General features: G+C 44.5%; 1 protein-coding gene across 1 annotated transcript in view; it reads right to left on the reverse strand.

Annotated features, from left to right (window-relative positions):
- Nucleotides 1–10,796: 10,796 nt before the first annotated feature.
- Gpt2 (glutamic--pyruvic transaminase 2) overlaps nucleotides 10,797–24,215 on the reverse strand; it is a 38,571-nt gene continuing 25,152 nt past the window's right edge. The window contains exons 7-12 of the mRNA XM_090357687.1: nucleotides 23,606–23,685; nucleotides 21,293–21,429; nucleotides 18,276–18,450; nucleotides 16,087–16,242; nucleotides 14,161–14,273; nucleotides 10,797–11,313 (exon numbers count right to left, since the gene is read on the reverse strand). Of these exons, the coding sequence (XP_090213813.1) occupies nucleotides 11,223–11,313; nucleotides 14,161–14,273; nucleotides 16,087–16,242; nucleotides 18,276–18,450; nucleotides 21,293–21,429; nucleotides 23,606–23,685 (752 nt within the window). The 3' untranslated portion in view covers nucleotides 10,797–11,222. The remainder of the gene's footprint in view (nucleotides 11,314–14,160; nucleotides 14,274–16,086; nucleotides 16,243–18,275; nucleotides 18,451–21,292; nucleotides 21,430–23,605; nucleotides 23,686–24,215) is intronic.

Genomic DNA, 24,215 nt, shown 5'->3' on the forward strand with positions numbered 1-24,215 from the left:
TGCCATTCAAGTGGTGGAGGGCCAGCCTTGCACAAAAACCTAATGGGCAGCACCTAGACCCTGAGTTCAAGCCCAGTACCAGCTCAAAAAAGGGAAAAACTGGGAAGAGAAAAAGGGAAGGGTGACATTGTCCAAAAAGAAATGTACTCTGCCTGACATGTAACTGTAACCCCTCTGTACACCACCTTTATAATAATAAAAACTTTTAAATGGACATTTGCCCAACACAAAATGGGTTCAAAAAACTATTTGGTTAGGAGGAAATTATTTAAATGCCTTCAGTGATCAAAGCATTCTAAAGCATGCGTTTATCACGGGGAGATTAACATTCTCCTGGCATTGATCAGTGCATATATATATATATATATATATATATATATATATATATATATATATATATGACATGAGTCCAGTGCCTACAAAACCAGTTACAATGACAGTATAGCACACTTGAAGGTCCAAAATCCTGCCTAAGAAATTAAAGCTGGGTGTGGTGATACATGCCTGTAATACCAGCACTTAGGCTATAAGATAGCCTGGGCTCCCAGGGAACCCTAAATACCAACACCCCCCACCCTAAAAAATAGTCAGCTGTGGAGCTTGAGCTCAGGACCTGGGCTCTGAGCTCTTTTGCTCATGGTTTGTGCTCTACTACTTTGAGCTGTGGCTCCACTTCTGGTTTTTGAGTGGTTAGGTTCACAGAGACTTTTCCACCTGAGTTGGTTTCAAACTGCAATTCTCAGGTCTCAGCCCTCCTAAGTACCTAGAATTACAGATGTGAACCACCAGTACCCAGTGAAACCAGCCTTTCAAAACGTAAAATTTTAGGGACTGGGAGTTTAGCCCAGTGAAAGAGCACATGTCTGGCAAATGCAATTCTAGTCCTCCAAGGAAAGAAAGAAACGTTTTAGCCACGTGTTGGCAGTTCATGCCTATAATCCTAGCTACGAAGGAGGCTGAAATCTGAGGGTTGTGCTTCAAAAGCCAGCCAGAACAGGAAAAACTCATGGGATTCATTCTTAATCACACACACACACACACACACACAAACATAGAATGATGGCTCAAGTAGTAGAACACTACTTGAGGCCCAGAGTTCAAGCCCCATTAATTACTGGCACAAAAAAAAAAAAAAAAAAAGGCCTAGCTGGGTGCCAGTGGTTCATACTTGTAATCCTAGCTGCTCAGGTGGCTGAGATCTGAGAAATCAGTTCAAAGCCAACCTCAGTGAGAAAGTCCATGAAACTCCTTTCCAATTAACCATCCCCCTTCCTAACCCCTCAAAAAGCCAGAAGTGGAGCTATGGCTCAAGTGGTAGGCTACCCTTGAGAAAAAGAAGCTAAGGGTCAATACATAGGCCCTGAATTCAAATGGCAGGACTAGCGCCAAAATTAAAAAAGAAAATTTTAGCACATCAGCTCTTTAGCTTTTTTTGGTTTGAACCACTGGTAAACTAAGTTTAATGCCACAGATCTGATCCTTGTCAAAAGGTAGTCACCTCATTTCCCCTTGCTTTAAAAGGACGGAAAGGCAGATTGTGCCAAGATAATTTAAGGTTTATATGAATGCTTCCTCGCCCCAAATACTTCTTTGAGTATATTCTAGTTTTTCTCTAAAGCCTAAAGTTTACAAAACGTAGGCATTCTGCTAAACCCAAACTAGTTTTGTAAATAAAGGTTTTGTTTTTCATTTACTGGGGTTTGAACCTAGAGCTTCAAACATGGTAAAAGTTCACATTCTACCACTTGAGCCAAGTCTTCAGCCTTCCTCCTCCCTCTTTTTGGGCCAGTAGTAGGGCTTGAACTCAGGGCTTGGGTGATGTCTCTGAGCTTTTATGCTCAAGGCTAGCATTCTACCACATAAGCCACAGCTCCACGTTCAGCTTTTTGGTAGTTACTTGGAAGATGAGTCTCACAAACTTCCCTATTGTGGCTGGCTTCAAACTGTGACCCTCAAATCTCAGTTTTCCTACTGGAACTACAGGAATGCGCCACTGGTGCCAGCTGTTTGTTTTTGACATAGGGTCTCACCACTATGTCCTGACTGGCTTCAAACTCAGGATTCTCGTGCCTCCACTTCCAGAGTACTTGATATTACAGGCGTGAGCCACCACACCCAGCCTTTGTTTTTTGTTTTTCGGGGTTTTTTTTGCCAGTCCTAAGGCTTGAACTCTGGGCCTGGGCACTGTCCTTGGGCTTCTTTTGCTCAAGGTTCTGACTCTACCATTTGAGGAACTGTGCCATTTCCCTGTTTTTCTGTGATTAATTGGTGATAACAGCCTCATGGACCTACCCTTGAGCCAAGCCCCACTTTTTGTTTTCTAGGGGTTAATTGAAGATAAGAGTCTCAGGTCCTTTTGTGCCCAGGCTAGCTTTGAACCTTGATCTTCAGATCTCAGCCTTCTGAGTAGCTAGGATTACAGGCATGAGCCACCATGCCCAGCTTCACACTCATTCTTTTACTTCCACTTTTTGCTTTGCTTTGTTTTGAGTAGGGTGTAAATGTGAACTTTGTTCTCATACCATGCAAAGGAGCTACTCCTTCAAGCATGCTTCAGGTATTTTATGCTACTCTCATAGTACAAGAACAGCATTGAGTTGTTGCAATGAGACCATATGTATTAGTTTTCCATTGTCTTAGTGAGCTAACAAAGAAATCAACTGATGAAAGAAATGAGTGATGGCTTATTATGGTTCATAGTTTCAGAGGTTCCCATCCATGGTCTCTTGCCCTTGTCATTTTGGGCCTGTAGTAAAGACAGACAGGACATCACAGAACAAACGTTGGTAGGGAACTAGAGAGAAGGAGGAGCCAAGTGACAATATTCCCACTAGAACACTCTCCCAGTGTCCTAAAGTCTTTCCATTAGGCTCCATCTCATAAAGGTCTCATCCCTCCTAATGGTTCCACTTGCTGATGACCAAGCTTTCTACACCTGACCCTTGGGGGATGTTTAAGATCAAACGACAAAGCCTCAGGCACTTATACAAATGTGTGAGGTATGTGTGTGCGCTAGTACTGGGGATTAAATTCATGACCTACGTGTTGTCCTTGAGCTTGTTTACTCAAGGCTAGCATGCTACCACTTGAACCCAAACCCCACTTTAGGCTTTTTTGATAGTTAACTGAGGATAACTGACTTTCTTCTTCAGTCTGGCTTTGAATCTTGATCCTCAGATCCCAGCCTCCTTAGTTGCTAGATTAGTAGCATGAGCCACTAGAACCTGGCTAAGGATGCCTTATGTATACATTCACTGGCAGTAAAAAGGAAACACACACACACACACACACACACACACACATGATAAATGTAAGTGTATAATAGATGAGACATAAAGAATAAATATATATTGCACAATGTATATTTCTATAACTGTAGATTAACATATTATATAATAGAAATATTTGGTGAGTGCATAGCCATGCTATGGACTAACAAGCTCAGCAAGATGGCAGTTTGCTATTCTCACATTCCAGGATGTGAACCATAGGCAAGTGGCATCATGGAATGATTTATATACACCAAGCTGAGCGCCTGGTGTCTTATATGCATTATTTCATGAAACCCACAACAGCCGATAAAGCAGCTTACAAACAGGAAATCAAATTGCAGAGAATATGAAGGAATTTCTGCAAAGTCACACAATTAGCAATGAGGGGATTCCAATTTGAATCCAGTATCCAAAGTCCTGGCTCTTCAATCATAACCAAGTTGATAACCCCTGTAAAATCACATCTTTCAGGCCAGGAGTTTGGCCTAGTGGTAGAGTGCTTGCCTAGCAGGCACAAAGGCCCAGGTTTGAACCACATACATAGAAAAGGCTGGAAATGGTGCTGTGGCTCAAGTGGTAGAGCACTAGCTTTGAGAAAACCCAAGGAGAGTGCTCAGGCCCTGAGTTCAAGCCTCAGGACTGGTTAAAAAAAAAAAAAGACCAGGAGTTCAGCCCAGTGGCCCAGTGGTAGAGTGCTTGCCTAGCATGCACCAAGACCCGGGTTTGATTCCTCAGTACCACATACATAGAAAAAGCCAGAAATGGTGCTGTGGCTCAAGTGGCAGAGTGCTAACCTTGAAGAAAAAGCCCAAGGACAGTGCTCAGGCCCTGAGTTCAAACCCCAGGACTGGCAAAAAAGAGAAAGAGAGGGAGGGAGGGAGAGAGGGAGAGGGGGGAGAGGGGGGAGAGGGAGAGGGAGAGGGAGAGGGAGAGGGAGAGGGAGAGGGAGAGGGAGAGAGAGAGAGAGAGAGAGAGAGAGAGAGAGAGAGAGAGAGAGAGAGAGAGAGAGAGAGAGAGAGAGAGAGGCACATTTTTCTCCACACTTCCAGTAAAAATCCTTAGTGGGGCTCTCATTGGTCCAGAGTAGGCTATAGACCATTTTGAATCAATCACTGAGGTCAGGGTATATATATGGTACCTTTGCCCATATGGGACCTTTGAGTTAGGATCTAGTCGCCTAAATGACATGACTTGGTATTGGCAGGGCCAGAGTGTCTACATACAAAGAGCTTAATGAATGGAAGCTAGCTCAGAAATAGTGCGTGCTTATGAGACCTAGTTCCTCCCAGGAGAACAAAAATGGAAGTAAGGGATGGGGTTGAAGGAAGGGGCCTTATATTGATAAATACAGAAAGACACAAATTTCCATAGCCAATGGTATCTTAATACAATGTTAAATGAAGATTATGTTAGGCCTTTGTTACCTGCTCAAAATCCTTCCTGTCTACCTTTAAACAACCCCACCTCATTTACTAATCTTGCAAAAGTGATCATGGCTGGGGATTGCTTATAGCCATACATTTTTCTCCTCCCAGTCTTCTTTGCTGAAAATTAAGCAGAAAGGCTTATTAGAGCATCCACCAGCCAAAGAACTATTGGGTTCCCCATCCCACAACTATGCCATTGTGATAGGTGGTTTAGACTCAGACAACAGAAATTTAACTTTAGCATGGATAAAAAGGGAGAATTTAGTTGCTCTTAATATCCAAAAAGTCACTGGATGACATCTGTAATCCTAGCTACTCAGGAGGCTAAGATCTGAGAATCTTTCAAAGCCAGTGTGGGCCTAGAAGTCTATGATACTCTCTTCTTCAATTAATCACCAAATCACCAAAAAAGCTGGAAATGAAGCTATAGCTCATGTGGCTCAGTGCTAGCCTTGAGAGAGAAAAAAAACAAAAACAAAACAACAACAAAGCCACCTCAGGGACACTGCCTAGGTCCTGAGTTCAAGTCCCAGGACACAGACACAGATACACACAAATCCAAGAAGTCAGATGGTCAAGCCATAAAAAGGGCAGTAGAATTATAACTGAAATTTTGTGGCTGGGGAGTTGTTGTCCCTGAGCTTCTTTTGCTCAAGGACAGTGCTTTACCACATGAGCCACAGCTACACAGTTGGTTTTTGGATAGTTTACTGGAGACAAAAATCTCATGGACTTTTCTGCCTGGGCTGGCTTCAACCTGTGCTCCTCACATGGCAATCTCCTGAGTAGCTAGGATTATAAGCCTGAGTCACTGGTGCCTGGCTTGCTGAAGAATTTTTAAGTGTCCAAAAAATTTCAGTGTAAACACGTGTGTCTGTCATGGTCTGTCATGTGATTCTCAGAATGTCAGTTTGGGTACCCTACTGACGACTATTTTCTCTTCTTAAGATTTGTATTTGTGTCTGGGGAATTAAATTTTGTGTTTTTAGTTAGATAATACTGAGAATGGATTACTGACTCATCAAAAGACCAGAGATATAACACATCTCAGAGTAAAGCAGTTAACTTTTTGGAGAGAAAACTCAGGAGATGAGCCAGGAGTTATAGTGGTTCATGCCTATAATCTTAGCAACTAAGGATTACTGAGAATCATCATGGTTCACAGACAGCCTGGGCACACAAATTAGAGACCATCTCCAATTAGTCAATAAAAAGCCAGAAGTGGGGTGGGGGGAAGGGAATGAGGACCAAAACATAAGAAAGGGTATCGCTGTTTGTGAAGTAATGTACCTTTTATCTGTTGTTGTTGTTGTTGTTGTGGGTCATGGGGCTTGAATTTGACCTGGGTGCTGTCCCTGAGCTCTTCAGCTCAAGGCTAGAGCTTTACCACTTGAACCACAGTGCCACTTCTGGTTTTCTGGTGGTTAATTGGAGATAAGAGTCTTACAGACTTTTGTGCCCTGGCTGGCTTTGAAGAGTGATCCTCAGACCTCAGTCTCCTCAGTAGCTAGGATTATAGGTAAGAGCCACTGGCACCTGGCAAAACTCTTATTTTGCCACTCCTGGGGCTTGAACATGGGGCCTGAGCACTGTCTTTGGCCTTTCTGAAGGCTAGTGCTCTACCACTTGAGCCACAGCACCACTTTCAACTTTTCTATGTATACGGTACCAAGGAATCAAACCCAGGTCTTAGTGCATGCTAGGCAAGCACTCTACCACTAGGCCAAACTCCCGGCCCCTGTAGCTTTTCCACAAGAGCAGATTTACTTTGATAATTCGATAATTTTTTTTTGGGGGGGGGGTCCGTTGTGAGGCTTAACTCCAGTCCTGGGCACTGTCCCTGAGCTCTGCAGCTCAAGGCTAGTGCTCTACCACTTGAGCTGCAGCACCACTCCCGGCTGTGTATGTGATACTGAGGAATTGGACCCAGGGCTTCGTGCATGTTAGGAACACTCCCAGCCCCTAACATTTCTTTTTAAGGAAATTTAAGATGTGTACATATGCCCTTTATGCTTCACTTCATTCAAAGCATCACTAAGATTTCCCTTTTGTAAAAGAGGTAGGTGGGGTCCAAGAGTTTGGTCTAGTGGTAGAGTGCTTGCCTAGCATGCACGAGGACCTGGGTTCAATTCCTCAGCACCACACACATAGAAAAAAGCCAGAAATGGTGCTGTGGCTCAAGTGGTAGAGCTCTAGCCTTGAGAAAGCCCAGGGACAGTGCTCAGGCCTTGAGTTCAAGTTCCAGGACTGGCAAAAAAAAATTAACCTCTTTAAGAGGACTTCAAAAGCGATGATGCATTAAGAGAAAAGGCAAATGAAATTCAGGAAACAACAACAAAAAAACAATGTGAATCTTTTCAATTGGCAAATGAAATCTCACTAGGAAATGTCTTCTGACCTATGACACTAAAAGAGTTAGGAAATAGCTGGCAATTAATTTTGATCTTCCCTTTTTATAGGTCACAGAACATGGGGTGATAATCAAAAGCAGTGTCCGGAAGACTTCAGAGACAGAGATGAGTAGGTAACCCCCAACCTTAAGTCAGTAGCTTCACCTCTACCTCTGTGCGTGCATGACAAGGACTTGAACCAAGGCTTGTACTCTCACATAGCTCAAGGCTGGTGCTCTACCACTTGCTTTTTTGCTCATTAACTGGAGATAAGCATCTCTTAGATTTGTCTGCCCAGGTGAGCTGTGAACTGTGATCCTCAGATCTCAGTCTCCTGAGTAGCTAGGATTACAGGCATGTCCCACCAGCACCTCACAGTGACCATGTCTTAGTTTTTGACTCTGTACTCCTAGAAGTCCTTGGTTCTTATAGAACAAGTATTGAAGACCTCTGTGGCTGGTAATGGCAAACTCCATGCTGAAAACAACCCTAAGTAACAACTACTTTGCTAAACTATTTGACAGATGTTACTGGAAAATAAATTATACCTTTTATTCTTCAGACAAGATCTATATGTCCTCATGTGGGTGTGTACAATAACAAGATACAGAGGGCAGCCCCAATCTATTTGGTTATGAAGTAGCAAGGAACCTTAGCTTACCTTTAACACAATCCTCTCTTCTTAATCTTTCTGCAGCCCTGTGGTTGATGGTGCAGCAACACCTCCAAAACCCTCACCCCATTTAGTGGCTGGACTAGGGCTTGAATTCAGGGCTTGGCCTGTCCCTTATCTTTAGCATTTTGCTCAGTCATTTAGGCCACAGCTCCACTTTTAGCTTTTTGATGGGTTAACTGAAAGGAAGAGTCTCAGATTTTCCTGCCTTGGAACCATGATCGTCAGATCTCAACAGCTTTAAAAGCTAGGATTAAAGGCAGGAATCTCCAGCTCCAATTCCCTTTTCTACGGTCAGAGCTTTTCCTTCCCCTTCAATATTATAGTTTCAGTGGGGATGGTGATCTGTGTATAGACTTTTAGAAACAAAGCTAGTTTTTCCCACTTGCACAAGGCAATGAACTTCTCCAGCCCATTTAAACTGTGTTAATAGTTCTCCTAATGATTCCAAGAGTCTTAATGTTTTCCTTTGTTTATATCCCAAATTTTCTTCAATAAAGAATTAGGAAGTTTATTTTGCAGAGGTTTGATGTAAAAGTTGCATATCACAACCAATGAGGGTTTAAGAAACCTGGAGGCAACTAACGTAATCCCTTGTTGTGTAGACAACTCTCCCAGAACCTGTTAGCTTCTGCTGACTCTCCTCTACCCCATGAAGACACTGTTCTTATTTCACTTCTACCAGAAGCTAGACTATATTCATAGAATATTTATTTTATCCCAAGGAATCCATAAGTTCTGTCCATGTCAAATGACACTCAAAGTTGTTTACTATTATGCTAGGAACATATATTACAAAGAATGAAGACAATCCAGGCACTGGTGGCTCACATCTGAAATCCTTGCTATTCAGGAGGCTGAATCTGAGGTTCAAAGCCAGCTTTATCAGGAATTTCCATGAGACTCTGAAGGGACAATTTCTAGGCTTTTTTCTTTTTTTTTCTTTTTTGCCAGTTCTGGGCTTGAGCTCAGGGCCTGAGCCCTGTCCTTGGACTTTCTCAAGGCTAGAGCTCTACCACTTGAGCTACAGCACCACTTCCAGCTTTTTTCTATGTATGTGGTACCGAGGAATCAAACCCAGGTATTCATGCATGCTAGGCAAGCACTTTAACCACTAGGCCAAACTCCCAGCCCAATTTCTAGGCTTTGAGTTTAAGCCCTAGCACCAATACAAGCAAACAAAACCAAATGAAGATATAAAATTAGTTATATCCATTCCATTTTTAGATTTCAATAACAAAGTTAAACACACACCACTATTCTGGACATAGATTTTATTGTTAAGAAATTTCCAGCAGCATACCTTTGTCAGATGCCTATGAGAACCGAGACTGGAAAAAGAGACAAGGGCAGATTGTGACTGCTCTTCCCAAAAATGCCACCCATCGAAGAGAAACAGCCAGCCTGGCCTTGAGGCAGGAGGCGCTGGAGCGGCCTAGGGGCGTCCACCCACATGCAAGTCTGGGTGAACAACAGAAACTGCACAGGTGTCCACTCAAAGTGCGACCCCAAGTGACAAACAGCTTTCTTAGGTAGTGCCAGAACAGGAAAAACAGAAAATCCAATCTCTTGAGGTTATAATTTTTACCTGAAACTAATCTACCTCATCATATTATTCTTTTGTTTTAAAAGCAACCCAAATGTATACAGTATTTTTTTTAAAAAGTCATGTAAACATTCAAAATTTTTTAGTTTATTTATAATCTAGTGGACATAAAAAATTAGCGGACTTGTTAAGATTATAAATACTAACCCTTCCACCCCTCCCAATGAAAAAAACCAATAGTTACAAAAATATAAAAAATATACTTGCCTCTACTGTTTAACCTTTCTACCAGAAATCACAAGACTCTGGGATATATCTGGCTTATATGCCATACAGCAAGCACAAGTACAACCTTTCTAACATTTAAGAAAGGAAAAGCTCCAGAACATTCCCTTTTGTTATTTGAGATTTATGGATGCTTCACAGCAATTGCAATGCTAGCGAGCAATAACAGTTTGAAATTTCCTATTACATTCCCCTGCAGAGGGAAAATTTATAGCATGGGGATAGATTTCAAACTCATTCTGCAACCTTTCTCATTTTTCTTTGGATTTCTCCATTCCACAGTGGGACGTCCTGGGTACTCAGGCTCCTGAACTGCTCATCACAAAGGCTTAAGGAGGAGGATGAGAGTACTTAGCCAGTTCTACCTGCTTCCTTGACATGAGATTGGCTCCACCCCAGACTGCTGACACCAAGGGAGCTGCATGCTTAGTATATGCAAACTGTGCAGCGTGGATTGATGGCAGGTGCTTTAGGGGATATCTCTAGTGCTAAGAGAGGTGGCAGGAGCTCAGATAAAGGCAAAACACTCTGCACTCAGTTAAAACACTTCCATCAAAGTCCAATCAGATCACATTCACTTCTTCGCTGCAACCAGTCTACCAAGAATTTTTTTTAACCAATTAAGAGCTCCAAAGTGGCCAAAATTCAGATTGAAACAACTAAGAAATGAAAGGGGCTTGCCTGGTTGTAGTTCAAGTCCCTAAGGATTCTACACTTGGCTCAGGCCCATTTCCAGTCTTGCTTCAACTCTGCTGCCACCAGCAGGGGGCAATATGTGAAAAGGCTTAGGGACGCCCTTGAGAAAAACTGTCTATTTTTCTACTGGGATAGATCAGCATGCTACCAGGAAGAACTCCACATAGATGGGATACTTGTGGGCTGTACCTTGAGTCCCAGAAACCCATTGAGACCACTCAGACCAGGGATTCGGCCTAAGTATGTTCAAGAGTATAATTCACTCCAAAGTCCTGTGACACCCACTATCTATCTGCTATACTGCTCAAAAGAGGAGACTTGGCTCTACCTGTAGCCATATCCACTCCCCAAAGGACTTCTGACCTTGGCTATATCCCTCAGCATCTACCACAACCTAGCCTGGCATCGGTTCTCCCCTGCACTCCTGCCACTACCATTCTTGTCCAAGATAGACTACTGACAGAAGGATGCAGGCCCGCACTGGACTTCAGGCTTTGAAGGACCAGATTTTTTTTTTACACTACTAAGGGCTTTATTTCAGAGATCACATTGATTTCTGGATTTCCATTCTTTACCATGATGGCACCATAGATTTTCCAGCACCTGCTGATTGAGAGCTGAGACACCTCACCCAACACATCCAAAGAAACTTGGCCAAAGCAACAGAGCACATTGGCCACATCTGCTAGGCAGACTCTTGACTTCAGTTGCATTTTTAAAAATTCAGGGCCTGTGAGACATCGTGCATGTACATTTGCTCAGAAGAAAAGTGCTCCCAACATCAAGGCACAAAGAAGTAAGTCTCCTGGGCAAAATAACCTTGAACACAACCAGCAACCTCCATGAGGTCTGAGGCAGTCAGGGGAGAAGCCTGGGAGGCCTCAGGAGACCCAGGGAGGAGAGAGGAAGCCTCCCCTAGGGCCTGAGGCATCCTTAGGCATACTTGTCCAGGAACTTTATATGGAAGTCTTTCACCTTCTGGAGCACTGTCTTCAGCTTCTCCACTGGAGGGAGAATGGTCATTCTATTAAGAAAGAGAAAAGCCATCAAGTCTGTCTGCTCTGAAAAAGGAAGAGGAACCAACTCAGCAGCTGGTTTTGCATTGCAAGAAGGTGAGGGTAAGCCATGTAAGGAAGGATAGGGTGGCTGTATGTATGTATGTATGTATGTAAATGTACATATGTGTATGTTTGTGTGTGGGGGGGGGTACTGAGCCTTGAATTCAAGGCCTAGGCACTATCCCTGAGGTTTTTCACTCAAGTTAAGCACTCTACCGCTCAAGCCACACCTCCACTTTGGACTTTTTGGCAGTTAATTGGAGATAAGAAGTCTCACAAGCTTTCCTACCTGGGCTGGCTTTGAATTGCGATCCTCAGATATCAGCCTCAGTAGCTGGAATTAGCAACATAAGCCCTAAAAGCTGCTGTCTTGTTTGCCCAGGACTTATTAAAACCCCTCTTGCTCTCCTAATAGGGTCTTGCTATGTTAATCAGGCTAGCCATGAACCACTGAGAGAGTGGTACTCCTGTCTCAGTTTCCCGAACATGAACTGCCATGCCCAGTTATAGCTATTTATTTTATTCTTTTTTTTGCCAGTCGTGAGCTTGAGCTCAGGGCCTGAGCACTGTCCTTGGACTTTCTCAAGGCCAGAGCTCTACCACTTGAGCCTCAGCACCACTTCCGGCTTTTTTCTATGTATGTGGTACTGAGGAATTGAACCCGGGTCTTCATGCATGCTAGGCAAGCACTTTAACCACTAGGCCAAACTCCTGGCCCTATAGCTATTTATTTTAAAATGAAAGCAATAATCTAGTGTAGCATTTAATAAGATACATTTACCTATAACCATAAAAATCCTGTACTATACTTTGATTGGTGTACAGAACTTTCTAGGGCATGACTCTCAGTCTTTTTTACAAAGAACAATACTTTACTTGTGCTGCATGCACATTTCTTGATTTCCACCACTCAGTCTCTAACAGAGACAACTTCTAGTGAGTTTACTCCAAAGGCATTCCCAAGTTGCCACAGTTAACTAAACATTTCCTTCCAGACCTGACAATAGGCCTCTCAACCCTAGAAGCAGCCCTCTGGGTTACACTTTTTTTTTTTGCCAGTTATGGGCTTGAGCTCAGGGCCTGAGCACTGTCCTTAGACTTTCTCAAGGTTAGAGCTCTACCACTTGAGCCTCAGCACCATTTCTGGCTTTTTTCTATGTATGTGGTACTGAGGAATTGAACCCGGGTCTTTGTGCATGCTAGGCAAGCACTCTACCACTAAGCCAAACTCCCGGCCTTGGGTTACACTTTTTTGAAGGGGTTGCTAGGGACAGAACACAGAGATAGTTGGTACATGTTCTGTTACTGGACTACCCCAACCCCAATACAACTTTCTGAATGGGCCATGAATTACAAAAAGGAGCGTGACTTAGAGAAAGGAGAAAAGGCTTATTAGAAATGGTTTGTCCTTCTGGGAAACCACCTAAAATCTTTTTCTCAGTAGTGGGGATTTGAACCCAGGGCCTTATGCTTACCAGGTAGGCACTTTACCACTTGAGTCAAACCTGCAGTCCCTTTTTGCACTGGTTATTTTGGAGGTAGGGGATCTTATTTTTATGCCTAGATCAGTGTGGGCTTTGTTCCTTCTACTTGTGCTTCCTTGTGACACTGGGAACGACAGGGGTATACCTCATTGTGCTTTCCACCCATATCACCCATCCATTGTACTTCCTCTATAGCTAGGGTGATACATCTGTGCCATGATGCCCAATCATTGGTTGAGATGGAGTCTATAAATTTCTATGGGCTGGTCTTGAACCACAAACCTCAAATCTCCATATCCCATGTACTTGGGATTACAGGACTGGTTATTACTATCCATAATCTTGACTAAATAAGACTTCACCTTTAGTCAGCAAGTCACATTATTTCTCTCTCTTTTTTTTTTACATCTGCCACAGGTGACATCTGAGAGAAACAAAACCACAGAGAATTGTGGGGAGCACATGAGGAGCAGCTCAGCTCCGGAGCTTAGCATTCTCAGCTGCATGGGAGAGGAGGCTAAGCCAAGGTCAGCTGGGAAAGACCTCACAGTAAGGGAGCTAATTCCTTTCAGTGCAGCACCAGCTGGATTTGGGACTTAAAGTAGTGCTGGAACCTACTGTGCAGCCAACAAGCTATGACATCCCACCATGTGCAGACACTGTCTTGGTATCTGTTTGTCACCATCATGAACTTTAAAAAGGGCAAGGAGATAAAGATATTCACTGGTGGCTCATGCCTGTAACCCTAGCTACTCAGGAGGCTAAGAGTTAAGGATCAAGGTTCAAAGCCCATGAGCTTTGGTCTTCCAAATAACCATAAAAAATGCTGGACTATGGGCTGGGAATGTGCGTTGGTGGTAGAGTGTTTTTGCATAGCATGCATGGAGCCCTGGGTTCATCTATTCAGTACCATATACACAGAGGGGGTGCTGTGGGCTCACATGGTAGAGTGCTAGTCTTGAGCAAAAGAAGCTCAGGGCCAATGCACCAGCACTGAGTTCAAATCCAGGGCGGGCAAATAATGCTAGATAAGGAGTGGCTCAAGTGGTAGAGTACCAGACAGGAACCCAAAACCTGAGTAAAAGTACCCATAGCCTTGAATTCCAATTTCCAATAGTGATGTAATAGGTGGAAGAAATAGAGGGGGACACCAAATAATCAAGGAAGCTCTCTTTGCTTACTCCCTGGCAGCCAAGTAGAAGGGGGTGTTGAAATGGGTGAGATTTACTCAAGGCTGCCTCATCACTCCACAGTCTCAGAGGAGCTACTACTCTATGCTCCCTGTTATGAAGCCCAAGGTTCCCAGGAAAAAGGACAGAGGTATGATACCTGAAGTGGTAAGTGCCTTCCCTTTGCCCAAAACCGCTGCCAGGCACCACACAGATACCAGTCTCCTCCAGGAGTTTCATGCAGTAGAACATGTCTGGAGCCATTTTATGGGCCTATGGGAACAGGAGAGAACTTCAGATTCCTTCTTGCCTTCACAATACACTCTAAGTAGCACATAATTATTCCTATGCAGGCCCTTGTCTTTCCCCTGCCCGCAGATCAAGACAGGAGGCTGGGTTACAGCTGGTAGCTGATGCCAGGAATCAGATACCTGAGGCTATTGCAAGACAGCAAGTGACTATGGCATCTCTGTCCTTCACTGAGGAAGGCCAGCCCGTTCTCTTCAAAACCTTATCTCCAGAGACTGACTGTTCAACGGCCAGGGACAGCTATTGCCTTTATACCAAGCTACATAATGATTTGAAAACAAGGCCCTGAGGGCTGCAGCCAGAAGGTGCTTTCAGGGGAATAGCTTCTCTGGAATCAGTGGTGAAAGTGCTGCTCAGAAGTTAGTTTGCACAGCAATCATACAGGAAGCTTATAAAATACAGAGCCTCTAGCTCCACTACCAGGGATGTTCATCTTGAACCTAAACTCTGGGTGCTTAAAAAGGTACTCAGAAGCCAGGTGCTCTGAACTCATGTCAGTAATCTCAGCTAATTCAGGATGGAGGACCTAGGTTCAAAGCCATCCTTTTTATGGTTTTGGTCGCGCTTGACCTCAGGGACTGGGCACTGTCCCAAGAGTTTCTTTTGCTCAAGGAAAGAGCTCTATCCCTGAAGCCAGAGCTCCACTTACAGCATTTTGGGGTAATTTATTAAATAACTATGATCCTCAAATCTCAGCCTTCTGAGCAGCTAGGATTACAGGTGTGAGCCACCAGCCCCTGGCAGCAAGCGATTCTTATCTCTTTAACCATCAGAAAGTGGAATTGGAGCTGTGGCTCAAGTGGTAGAGCCCTAGTCTTGAGCAAAAGCTCTGAGACAGTGCTTGGTGCTAGCCTTGAGTAAAAAAGCTCAGGGACATAACCCAGGTCCTGAGTTTAAGCCCCAGGACTTGCACACGCACACTCGTGCATGTGCATACACACACACACACACACACACACACACACACACACACACACACACACACACACACACAAGCTAAAAGTTGAGTTATGGCTCAAATGTTACAGCACTAGCCTTAAGTAAAAATGCTAATGGACAGCACCTAGGTCTTGAGCTCAAGACCCAAAAATAGTGCTCTAAAAAAAAAAAAGGCACTCAGTAGATTCTGGGGTTGGGTAAGGCAAATCTCAGCCCCTCACAGACTTAGTAAACTGGAAGTGGCAAAAATACCAGGTAACCAGACTTTAAGAAATGCCATTTCAGCCAGGAGTTTGGCCTAGGGTAGAGTGCTTGCCTAGCATGCACGAAGACCCAGGTTCACATACATAGGAAAAAAAAGCCAGGAGTGGTGCTGAGGCTCAAGTGATAGAGCTCTAGCCTTGAGAAAGTTCAAGGACAGTGCTCAGGCCCTGAGCTCAAGTCCAGAACTGGAAAAAGCAAAACAAAACAACAACAAAAAACTACATACAAAGAAATGCCGCTTCAAGACACTGGAAAAGATGAGGAGGAGAGGCTCTCCTTGCTTCCCCAACACTGTACTACACTTGGGTACTTCCCTTCAGAGCAGCGTTGTTAACAGACTCCAGACACACCCTCACCTGGGGACAACCTCACATTTGCCCCATTACTACAACTCATCACTATGGCTAGACCTTTGGGAATTTATCTTTACATAGTAAACAGAATCTGGCCAAGCGGTTGCCAAAGTTCAGAACTCTTACAGCCAAGTACCTTTACTCCCCAAGGAAAGAAGCCACCCATGACCGGAGCAGAGAAAGTGAACCTAGGGAGAGACCAGCCCAGCTGCACCCCAGACCTGAGCTGTCTCCACAGCCTTGGTGGGAATGAAGATCCGAGGAAAGGCATACATGGCTCCCTGCAAGGGGTTGCAATGAATTCCTGGGACTTGGTTAAACAGATCTTCTGTCAGCTTTGCCTTTTTGGCTAGATTGCCCAGGACAGACTCCTTCTCCTGCGGAAAGAGAGAGAGGACAGGGATCAGTGGCTCTCAACATAGAAGATGTTTGCTTTGGTGTCTAGGAATTGTAGATTGAAAAAAGATGAGCTTGTGGGTGCCTAAGTGCTGATATCAGGAAAGGAATAGAATACGCTCTGCAGGACACCTGTCACAGCACTCTTAGCCCAAAGACACAGGAATATATGGCGGGTGTCAGGCCAGGGTAGGACCTGGATGGCCCGTGTTCTGGATTCTTTTCTTGCATTGAAATTGAGAAAAGCCAGTTCCCACCCTTCTGTCTAAATGAACCTATTTATCATATACCTATCTATTTCTGATACGGATTTTTTTTTTAATTGCTAGTACTGGGGCTTGAACTCAGGGCTTGGGCACAATCATTGGGCTTTCTCAAGGCTAGCGCTCTACCCCTTGAGCCACAGTACCACTTCCAGCTTTTTCTGTGTATGTGGTACGAAGGAATCAAACCCAGGGCTTAGTGTATGCTAGGCAAGCACTGTACCATTAGGCCACACTCCTAGCCCCTGATTTTTTGACAGTCTTCTGAATGTTGATAAGCCCTGTTATTCTCAGATCCTCATTACCCAGGATTAGACTAGTTTGCACAGTTTGATTTTTTTTTTTGCTTATCAGCAAAGAATTAAACATTCATTCTTACAAGTTTGTGTTGGAAAATCTAGTCTATCTTCCTGCTTAGGAAGTCTGGTCCTGGGATCTGACAGGGGTCTGTCCTTGCCAGTTCACTCCATGTACATGATCCCAAGACTGTTTTATTGAGCAAACTCATTGTGTCAGGTGCTCTGTGGCTGGGTATGGAGGACACAAAGGAAGGTGACCAACTCTGTGTGGAACAAACAAAATATTTCTAGAAGCCATGACTCTTCTAAAGATAGACCTCACCATGTCATTTGAAGAGACACTTTCCTAATCTCAATCCATGCACACACAGACTCAGACAAAGAAAATCAGTCAGTGGCTGGTCCAGAGTTCACACATGTGTCCAGCCAAGGGCAGAGTTGTCAAGGACTTTACAAATATGTTGGGAATGGGACATGAAGAGGTATGAGCCTGCCAATAAGTAGATAGTGTGGTACAGATATACACAAATTTTTAAACCATTACATTTAAAAATATATATAGCCTGGCACCAGTGGTTCATGCCTGTAATCCTAGCTACTCAGGAGGCTGAGATCTGAGGATCAAGGTTCAAAGCTATCCCAGTCTATGAGACTCTTATCTCCAATTAACCACCAGAAAACCAGAAGTGGCACTAGCCTTGAGCTGAAGAGCTCAGGAATAATACCCAGGCCCAGAGTTCAAGCCCCACAACCAACAAAATAATTAAAAAATACACATGTATATAAATATGTATATGTGTATGTATTACATCCTTTTTCCACATACTGAAAAAAAAAGGATTTCTATCTGCTCTAGGTTACATGACCCATGTTTGTTTTTGTGTTTGGGCTTGGCTTGGTTTTTTGACACAGAGTCTCAGCTAGTCTAAGCTAGTCCTAAACTCCTAGGCTACAGAGGTCCTACTAAGAAGCCTGGGCTATACCATATACCACCAGTTTTTCTTCTTTTTGTTGTTGCTGTTAAAGTTAGAGTTGAATTCTTGTTGTGCATGATGGGAAGGTGTCAAGCTGTCAGGATGCCTGGTTAGGACAGAGGCAAGTCCGTGACTTAAAACAATATTGTGTCCACACTTCCCCTTTCTCTGGTGATTGACAGAATCCCCCAGTGTGTTATGAGGATGCAAGGTCCTTCCCGATAGGTGCCTATGATGACAGGCAGGAAAGAAGATGGGTCCATCTACCCATATGTATAGTCTTCCCACTTCAAAATTTAGACTCAACCAACTCCTAAGATCAGGTCCCAAGAAGCACCATGGAGGGTGGATGGGGACAGAGAGAAACACACTAACACATACCAGTAGGTATCTGGCCATCCAGAGACAGGCAAAGCATCAGACCAGTCTTGGTAGCTATTCAGAGATCTTCAAAGTAGCAATAAAACAGAAAACTTACCTTGATAAACTGCTCAAAGGACTCCTCCCCTGCTACTGGGGGATTCACAAGGATGTCCATGGCAGCCTGTCCAGACACTGGCGGGCACAGACGTACAGAGAGCAGCTTTACCAGCTGACCCTTGATCTCAGGGTGTAGATTAATCACCTCCATGTAGCCTCCTCTGTAGCCACACCTGGAGGGTTGAAGAGAGGGTACCCAGTGACTACCCATGGCAAGATCTGTTTTCCTTTTGTGCTAAGAATGGGGTTTAAACTCAGGGCCTTCGCACTGTCCCCCCCCCCTTTTTGTGGGACATGGGGCTTGAACTCGGCCTGGGTGCTGTCCCTGAGCTCTTCAGCTCAAGGCTACTGCCCTGCCCTTGAGCCAAGCCCCACTTCTCAGGTCCTCTTGTGCCCAAGCTGGCTTTGAAACTCGATCCTCAGCTCCCAGCCTCCTGAGTAGCTAGGATTACAGGCGTGAGCCACCATGCTGGCTCTCTATCACTTGAACCATAGCTCCGCTTCTGGCTTTTTGGTAGTTAATTGGGACAGAACCATACTTTTCTGCTGGGGCTGTCTTCAAATCTCCATCCTCTGATCCCAGCCTCCTGAGTAGCTAGGATTACAAGCATGATGAATATGGAACGGGTTTGTTTAGGAAGGAAGCTACAGAGCACACAGAAATATACCACGAAGTAGCACTGTTACCTGGATGGACCAGAGAGAACAGCCAAACAACTACTACAGCTCCCTTGTCAAAGCCAAGTGAAAATATTTCTTCAAGCCTTAGTTATGCTGGCTTCCAGCCTACCAAATGAGTACCTTCTCCATGCTAACACCTGGCACCCAGAAGAACCCCAGCAGTGATAAAGATGTAATAAAGATGGTGATAGGGCCAGGAGTTTGGCCCAGCAGTAGAATGCTTGCAAAGCATGCAAGAAGCCCTGGGTTCAATTCCTTGGCTACCACATACACACAAAAAAGCCAGAGGTGGTGCTGTGGTTCAAGTGGTAGAGTGCTAGCCTTGAGAAAGCTCAAGGACAGTGCCCAGGCCCCGAGTTCAAGCCCCAGAACAACAAAAAAAAGGAAGAACGATGGTGATAAGGATGTTCTTAATAGTAAACAAACTGGTTATCCTTTTTTTCTGTCTCCTCTTGAAAGCACCTTTTCTCCTAGCCTCTGAGCAGGGGGAGACCAGGCCTAATCCGAGGCTTCTTCACTGTATGTATTCCATGTGAGAATTATACCCGGTACCTACTATCTTTGCTTCTGGCTAGTGTTCTACCAACTGCGCCACACCTCTCACCCCTGATGCTAATTATTTTTGTGACAGTTCTGGGGCTTGAACTCAGGGCCTGGTGCTCTATCACTTGAATCACAACTCTACTTGTTTTTGCTGGTTAAATTGACTTTCTTGCCTGGGCTAACTTCAAACCACAATCCTCCACTCTCAGCCTCCTAAGTAGTTAGAATTACAGGCATGAGACATGGATGCCTGGCTCAAGTATATTATGGCTCTCCTCCCCACCACCTCTGGTCCATATCTTGCTTGGGGATGAAAATACCATCTTGATTTGGGTCCTTTGCCCTTGCCCCATTCCCCCTACTACAGAGCAACCAGAAGGAGAGTTTAGTAAAACACTGGCTGGGTGAAGTCATATGTCTGCTAAAATCCTTCAGTGGTTCCCATCTGACTCTTAGTAAAAGCAAAAAGTAACATATCATGTGGCTCAAGCAATCTGGCTTCCTATGACCTTGGTCTCAACTTCTACTACTTTCCCAATTCAGCCTTTCCAGCCCTCCAACAAGTCGTGCATGCTTCTTCCTGAGTCTTTACACATGCTGTTTTCTTTTTTTTCCTGTCCTGGGGCTTGAACTCAAAGCCTGGGCACTGTCCTTTTGGCTTTCTCAAAGCTAGTGCTCTATCCTTGAGCTACAGCACCACTTCTGGCTTTTTCTGTGTATGTGGAAGAATCGAACCCAGGGCTTCATGTATGCTAGGTGAGCCATCTACCACTAGACCATGCTCCTGGCCCCCACATGCCTTTTCTTAGCCAGGTATCTTCTTTGGGTCTTAAGTGACAGCTCTGTAGTGAGACTGTACTACTTAAGGCTCATTCCTGGCATTCTTTCTCCATTTCCTGGCCTTCCTATATCTTCTCTGAGCCTTGTTCTCCATCTATCATATGACTTCACTTTCTCTCTTGCTTCTCTCCCTCCCTAGCACAACAGCTCTGAGAAGGTAGTTATGTTCAATGTTGTTTCTACCATGCTGAAAACAGTACTAAACTCAGGATAGGTACTCAGTAAATATTTGCCCATGAACAAATGCAGCACTGAAGTCAGCTGGCACTCAGGCAGCCACTGGATTAAATGGTATTTGTTCACTTAACCTGCCATTCTCGGCCCCCTAATCAATGTCAGAGAGATAAGAATAGTATGGCAGAACATTTTCAGTCTTGGAAACTCCTGTCAAAGCCCGCTTTCATTTCCATCATTTTTCTTTTGTGCTAGTTCTGAGGCTCAAACTCAAGGTCTGGACACTGTCCCTTAGCTTTTTCATGCAAGGCTGGTGCTCTAGATTTTTTTTTTTTGTCTGTTGTGGGGCTTGAACCCTGGGCCTAGGCACTGTCCCTGAACTCTTCAGCTCAAGAGTACCGCCCTACCCCTAGAGCTCCAGCACCACTTCCAGTTTTCTAGTGGTTAACTGAAGATAAGAGTCTCATGGACTTGAGTACCCAGGCTGGCTTTGAACTTTGATCCTCAGATCTCAGCCTCCGGAGTAGCTAGTGTTACAGGCATGAACCACCAGCATCCAGCTTCATTTCCATCCTTTACCCACAGCCTGGTCTCTTTCAGGCATGCTCTGATTTCAGTTGGATCCCTGCATGGAGTTCTAATACCAATGGTCTTCATAGATCCCCAAAACAATGGAGGTCTGCTTTCTTCAAAGGGCAGAGAAAAAAAGCCTGTAGATAAGGGGCAGTAGCAGGTCCAGGAAGGCCCAGGGGCCAAGGGGGGGCTCGACCAACATACTCGCCCATGTAGCCCTTGGAGGTGGAGTGGAAGGAGGCAAGCTCCACGTTGTTGGAGTACTCAGGCCCCATCTCGCAAAGCACCTTCTTAAAGGAGTGGAATCTGCAGTCCGGTGAGTACACGTTGTCCTGGTATACCTGCGGAAAGGACACCACAAGGACATTGCCGCAGTTCCTTCCGAGAGCCTGAGCCTGTGAAGGCTGTTCCTGAGCATGGTTCAGGGCACAGAAGCCAAGGAAGGGCAGGTGTGGATGCTCAGTTAACCCATGGTTACTGTGTGGATCACAAGGCCTAGCCCTGAACATCCTAGCCAGCCCAGCTTGGGATAAACTTTACTTCCAGGGATATTATGCCTGATGGAACCTTCCAGAACAGGTAAGGAAGAAAGGCCTCAAACTAGATGCTGAATTCAACAAAGCTCACTTGACTTTCTCCCGCATTCATCCTCATACCATTTCCAAATGGTCTTCTAACTCATCACTCCACCCATGACATCGAAGACTCCCATCTTCCCAAGCACATTTCCTTTCTAAAGGACAAAGCTTACTTTCTTCAATGATATGAAATGTTGGCAGTGCTTATTCTTTGAACTTCCCACTTAAGGAGCTGACCTTATTGGCCTTCCTCACTTACCTAATTGGAATCATTTGTTTTTTCTCTCTACTTCTCATTGCCAGAACACCCAATTTCTTCTTCCCTATCCCCAATCTAGCACTCCATAGCCTGCTAGCACCCCACTCTGCCCCTGGAAATTAACTTTCCACACTCTTTTTTTTGCCAGTCCTGGGCTTGAGCTCAGAGCCTGAGCACTGTCTTTGGATTTTTCTCAAGGCTCTACCACTTGAGCCTCAGCACCATTTCTGGCTTTCTATGTATGTGGTACCGAGGAATCGAACCCGGGTCTTCATGCATGCTAGGCAAGCACTTTAACCACTAGGCCAAACTCCCGGCCCCATCCACACTCATTTTTGAGATCAGGCAAAACAATGACTTCCTGGGCTCTGAAGGTCAGTAGGAGGTTCTGTGGGCTCAATCAACAAGCCAGGCATTGTTCTTCCTGCTTCCTCTTCCCAGACCAGTGCATAGGTTAATATACCAGGTCAGGAGGAAAACCATGAGTCTTTAAAATGTGTTGCCCCTTTCCTCCTGTAGAAACAAAGATTTTAGAGCCATCTATAATGATGGTGGCATTTGGTAAGTTGTTTGTACATTGAGGTAGAATTGGGATCCTAAGGTGCAAAGAAATGAAGGTAGTATGCGAAACTACAGGAAAAAAATGAAGATGAAATGAGAATGGAATTGGATAGCTCATTTCTATATTGCGAAGCAGGAAAAGAATAGGCAGGTCTCACTTGAGAACTGGGGCTCAAGAAGCAGCAATATGGAATTAAAGATCTTCTCCTCCTTATAAACTGTTAGAAAATTAAATGAAAAGGAAGCCATGGAACTAGCAGGAGACACAACTGTACCTTATGAGGTATATACATTTTTTTTTTGCCAGTCCTGGGGCATGAACTCAGGTCCTGAGTACTAACTACCCTTGGGCTTTCCTCAAGGCTAGCACTCTACCAATTGAGCCACAGTACCACTTCCAGCTTTTCTATGTATGTGGTACCAAGGAATCAAACCCAGGTCTTTGTGCATGCTAGGCAAGCACTCTACCACTAGGCCAAACTCCTGGCCCATCAATCATTTCTTTCATGGGGCAGCCTTTCTCTCTTTTTCAGTAAGAGTTTCCTGGTTCCGCCCCCTCCCCACAGCATCCCCCCAAAGCCCTCTCCTGCTTTCTATTTGGAGGTTTGGGGCAGACAAGGAAGATACTATTCCTTGCTCTGAGTCTAGCCAATCTGCAGTCAGGCTGTGACCTAAGCTCAATCAATGTCACAACAGACTTTTGCTGAAAGGACCTGGATGAAAAACCCACTTTCTAGGCTGTAAAGATAACAAATCTGTGTTTGAAGCCAACACAGAGAGCAGAAAGGAGAGATCCTAAGAAGGCATGTTTTGAGTTCCTGTATCCAGCAGTACTCCTTTGGCCTAACATCTTTTCCTCTTTATTGTTTTTCTTCCCAAAGTTTAAGTAATCTGTGTTAAGTTTCTGAAATTTACAGTTACAGTCTAAGTCAATCTAGGGATAAATTAGATTTATATACTTATAGGTTACAAAATGAACATCTTTGCTTTGGGGCCAGAATCATTCCTCAATAGCTAGAAAGTTCTCTCTGGCTTCAGAACAATCAGACCTGAATCCCTCCCGTAGAAAGGAACACTCACCCCCACCCATCTCTGAGAGAGAGCTGGGACTGCTCTTACCTCATCAGCCAGGAGAAAGAGCTTCTCTTCCCAGGCAAAGTGAATCACATCTTCTATGCACTTTCTGCTTTGTACCTGGCCTATAAAATCCCCAAGAAAACCAAAATGTAGGTTGTAATGTTTAAATTGTACCCAGGTCAGAAGCCCACCCAGAATCACTAAGGTGTCCGATGGTCTTTGGGACTTTAATTGACCACCCATCTAGATATGTGCATGTTGGTGAAAGGTCAATCTCCAGGGATCCCATTAAATCCAGGTGGGTGGTCAGAGTACTGCTTCATATCCACTGTCTTGCTGTTCTTTTGTTTCCTTTGTTTGTTTTGGCACTGGTACTAGGGCTTAAACTCAGGGCCTCATGGTCTCACTTGGCTTTTTTTGCTCAAGGCTGATGCTCTACTATCTGAGCTTCTTGCTAATAATTGGAGATAGTCTCACAGATTTGTCTGTCCAGCTGGCTTCAAATTGGGATCCTTAGATTTCAGCCTCCTGAGAAGCTAGGATTATAGGTCTTAGCCACCAGTGTCTGACTCTTGCTGTTCTTTTGAGTATGTGTCCAGTGCATGCATATGTGTGCACAGCATTTATCTATCTGTTCTGGGTGATAGGAAGA

The sequence above is a fragment of the Megascapheus bottae genome, chromosome 24, assembly GCF_031878675.1.
Source record: "Megascapheus bottae isolate mThoBot1 chromosome 24, mThoBot2.hap1, whole genome shotgun sequence".
Classification (NCBI taxonomy): domain Eukaryota; kingdom Metazoa; phylum Chordata; class Mammalia; order Rodentia; family Geomyidae; genus Megascapheus; species Megascapheus bottae.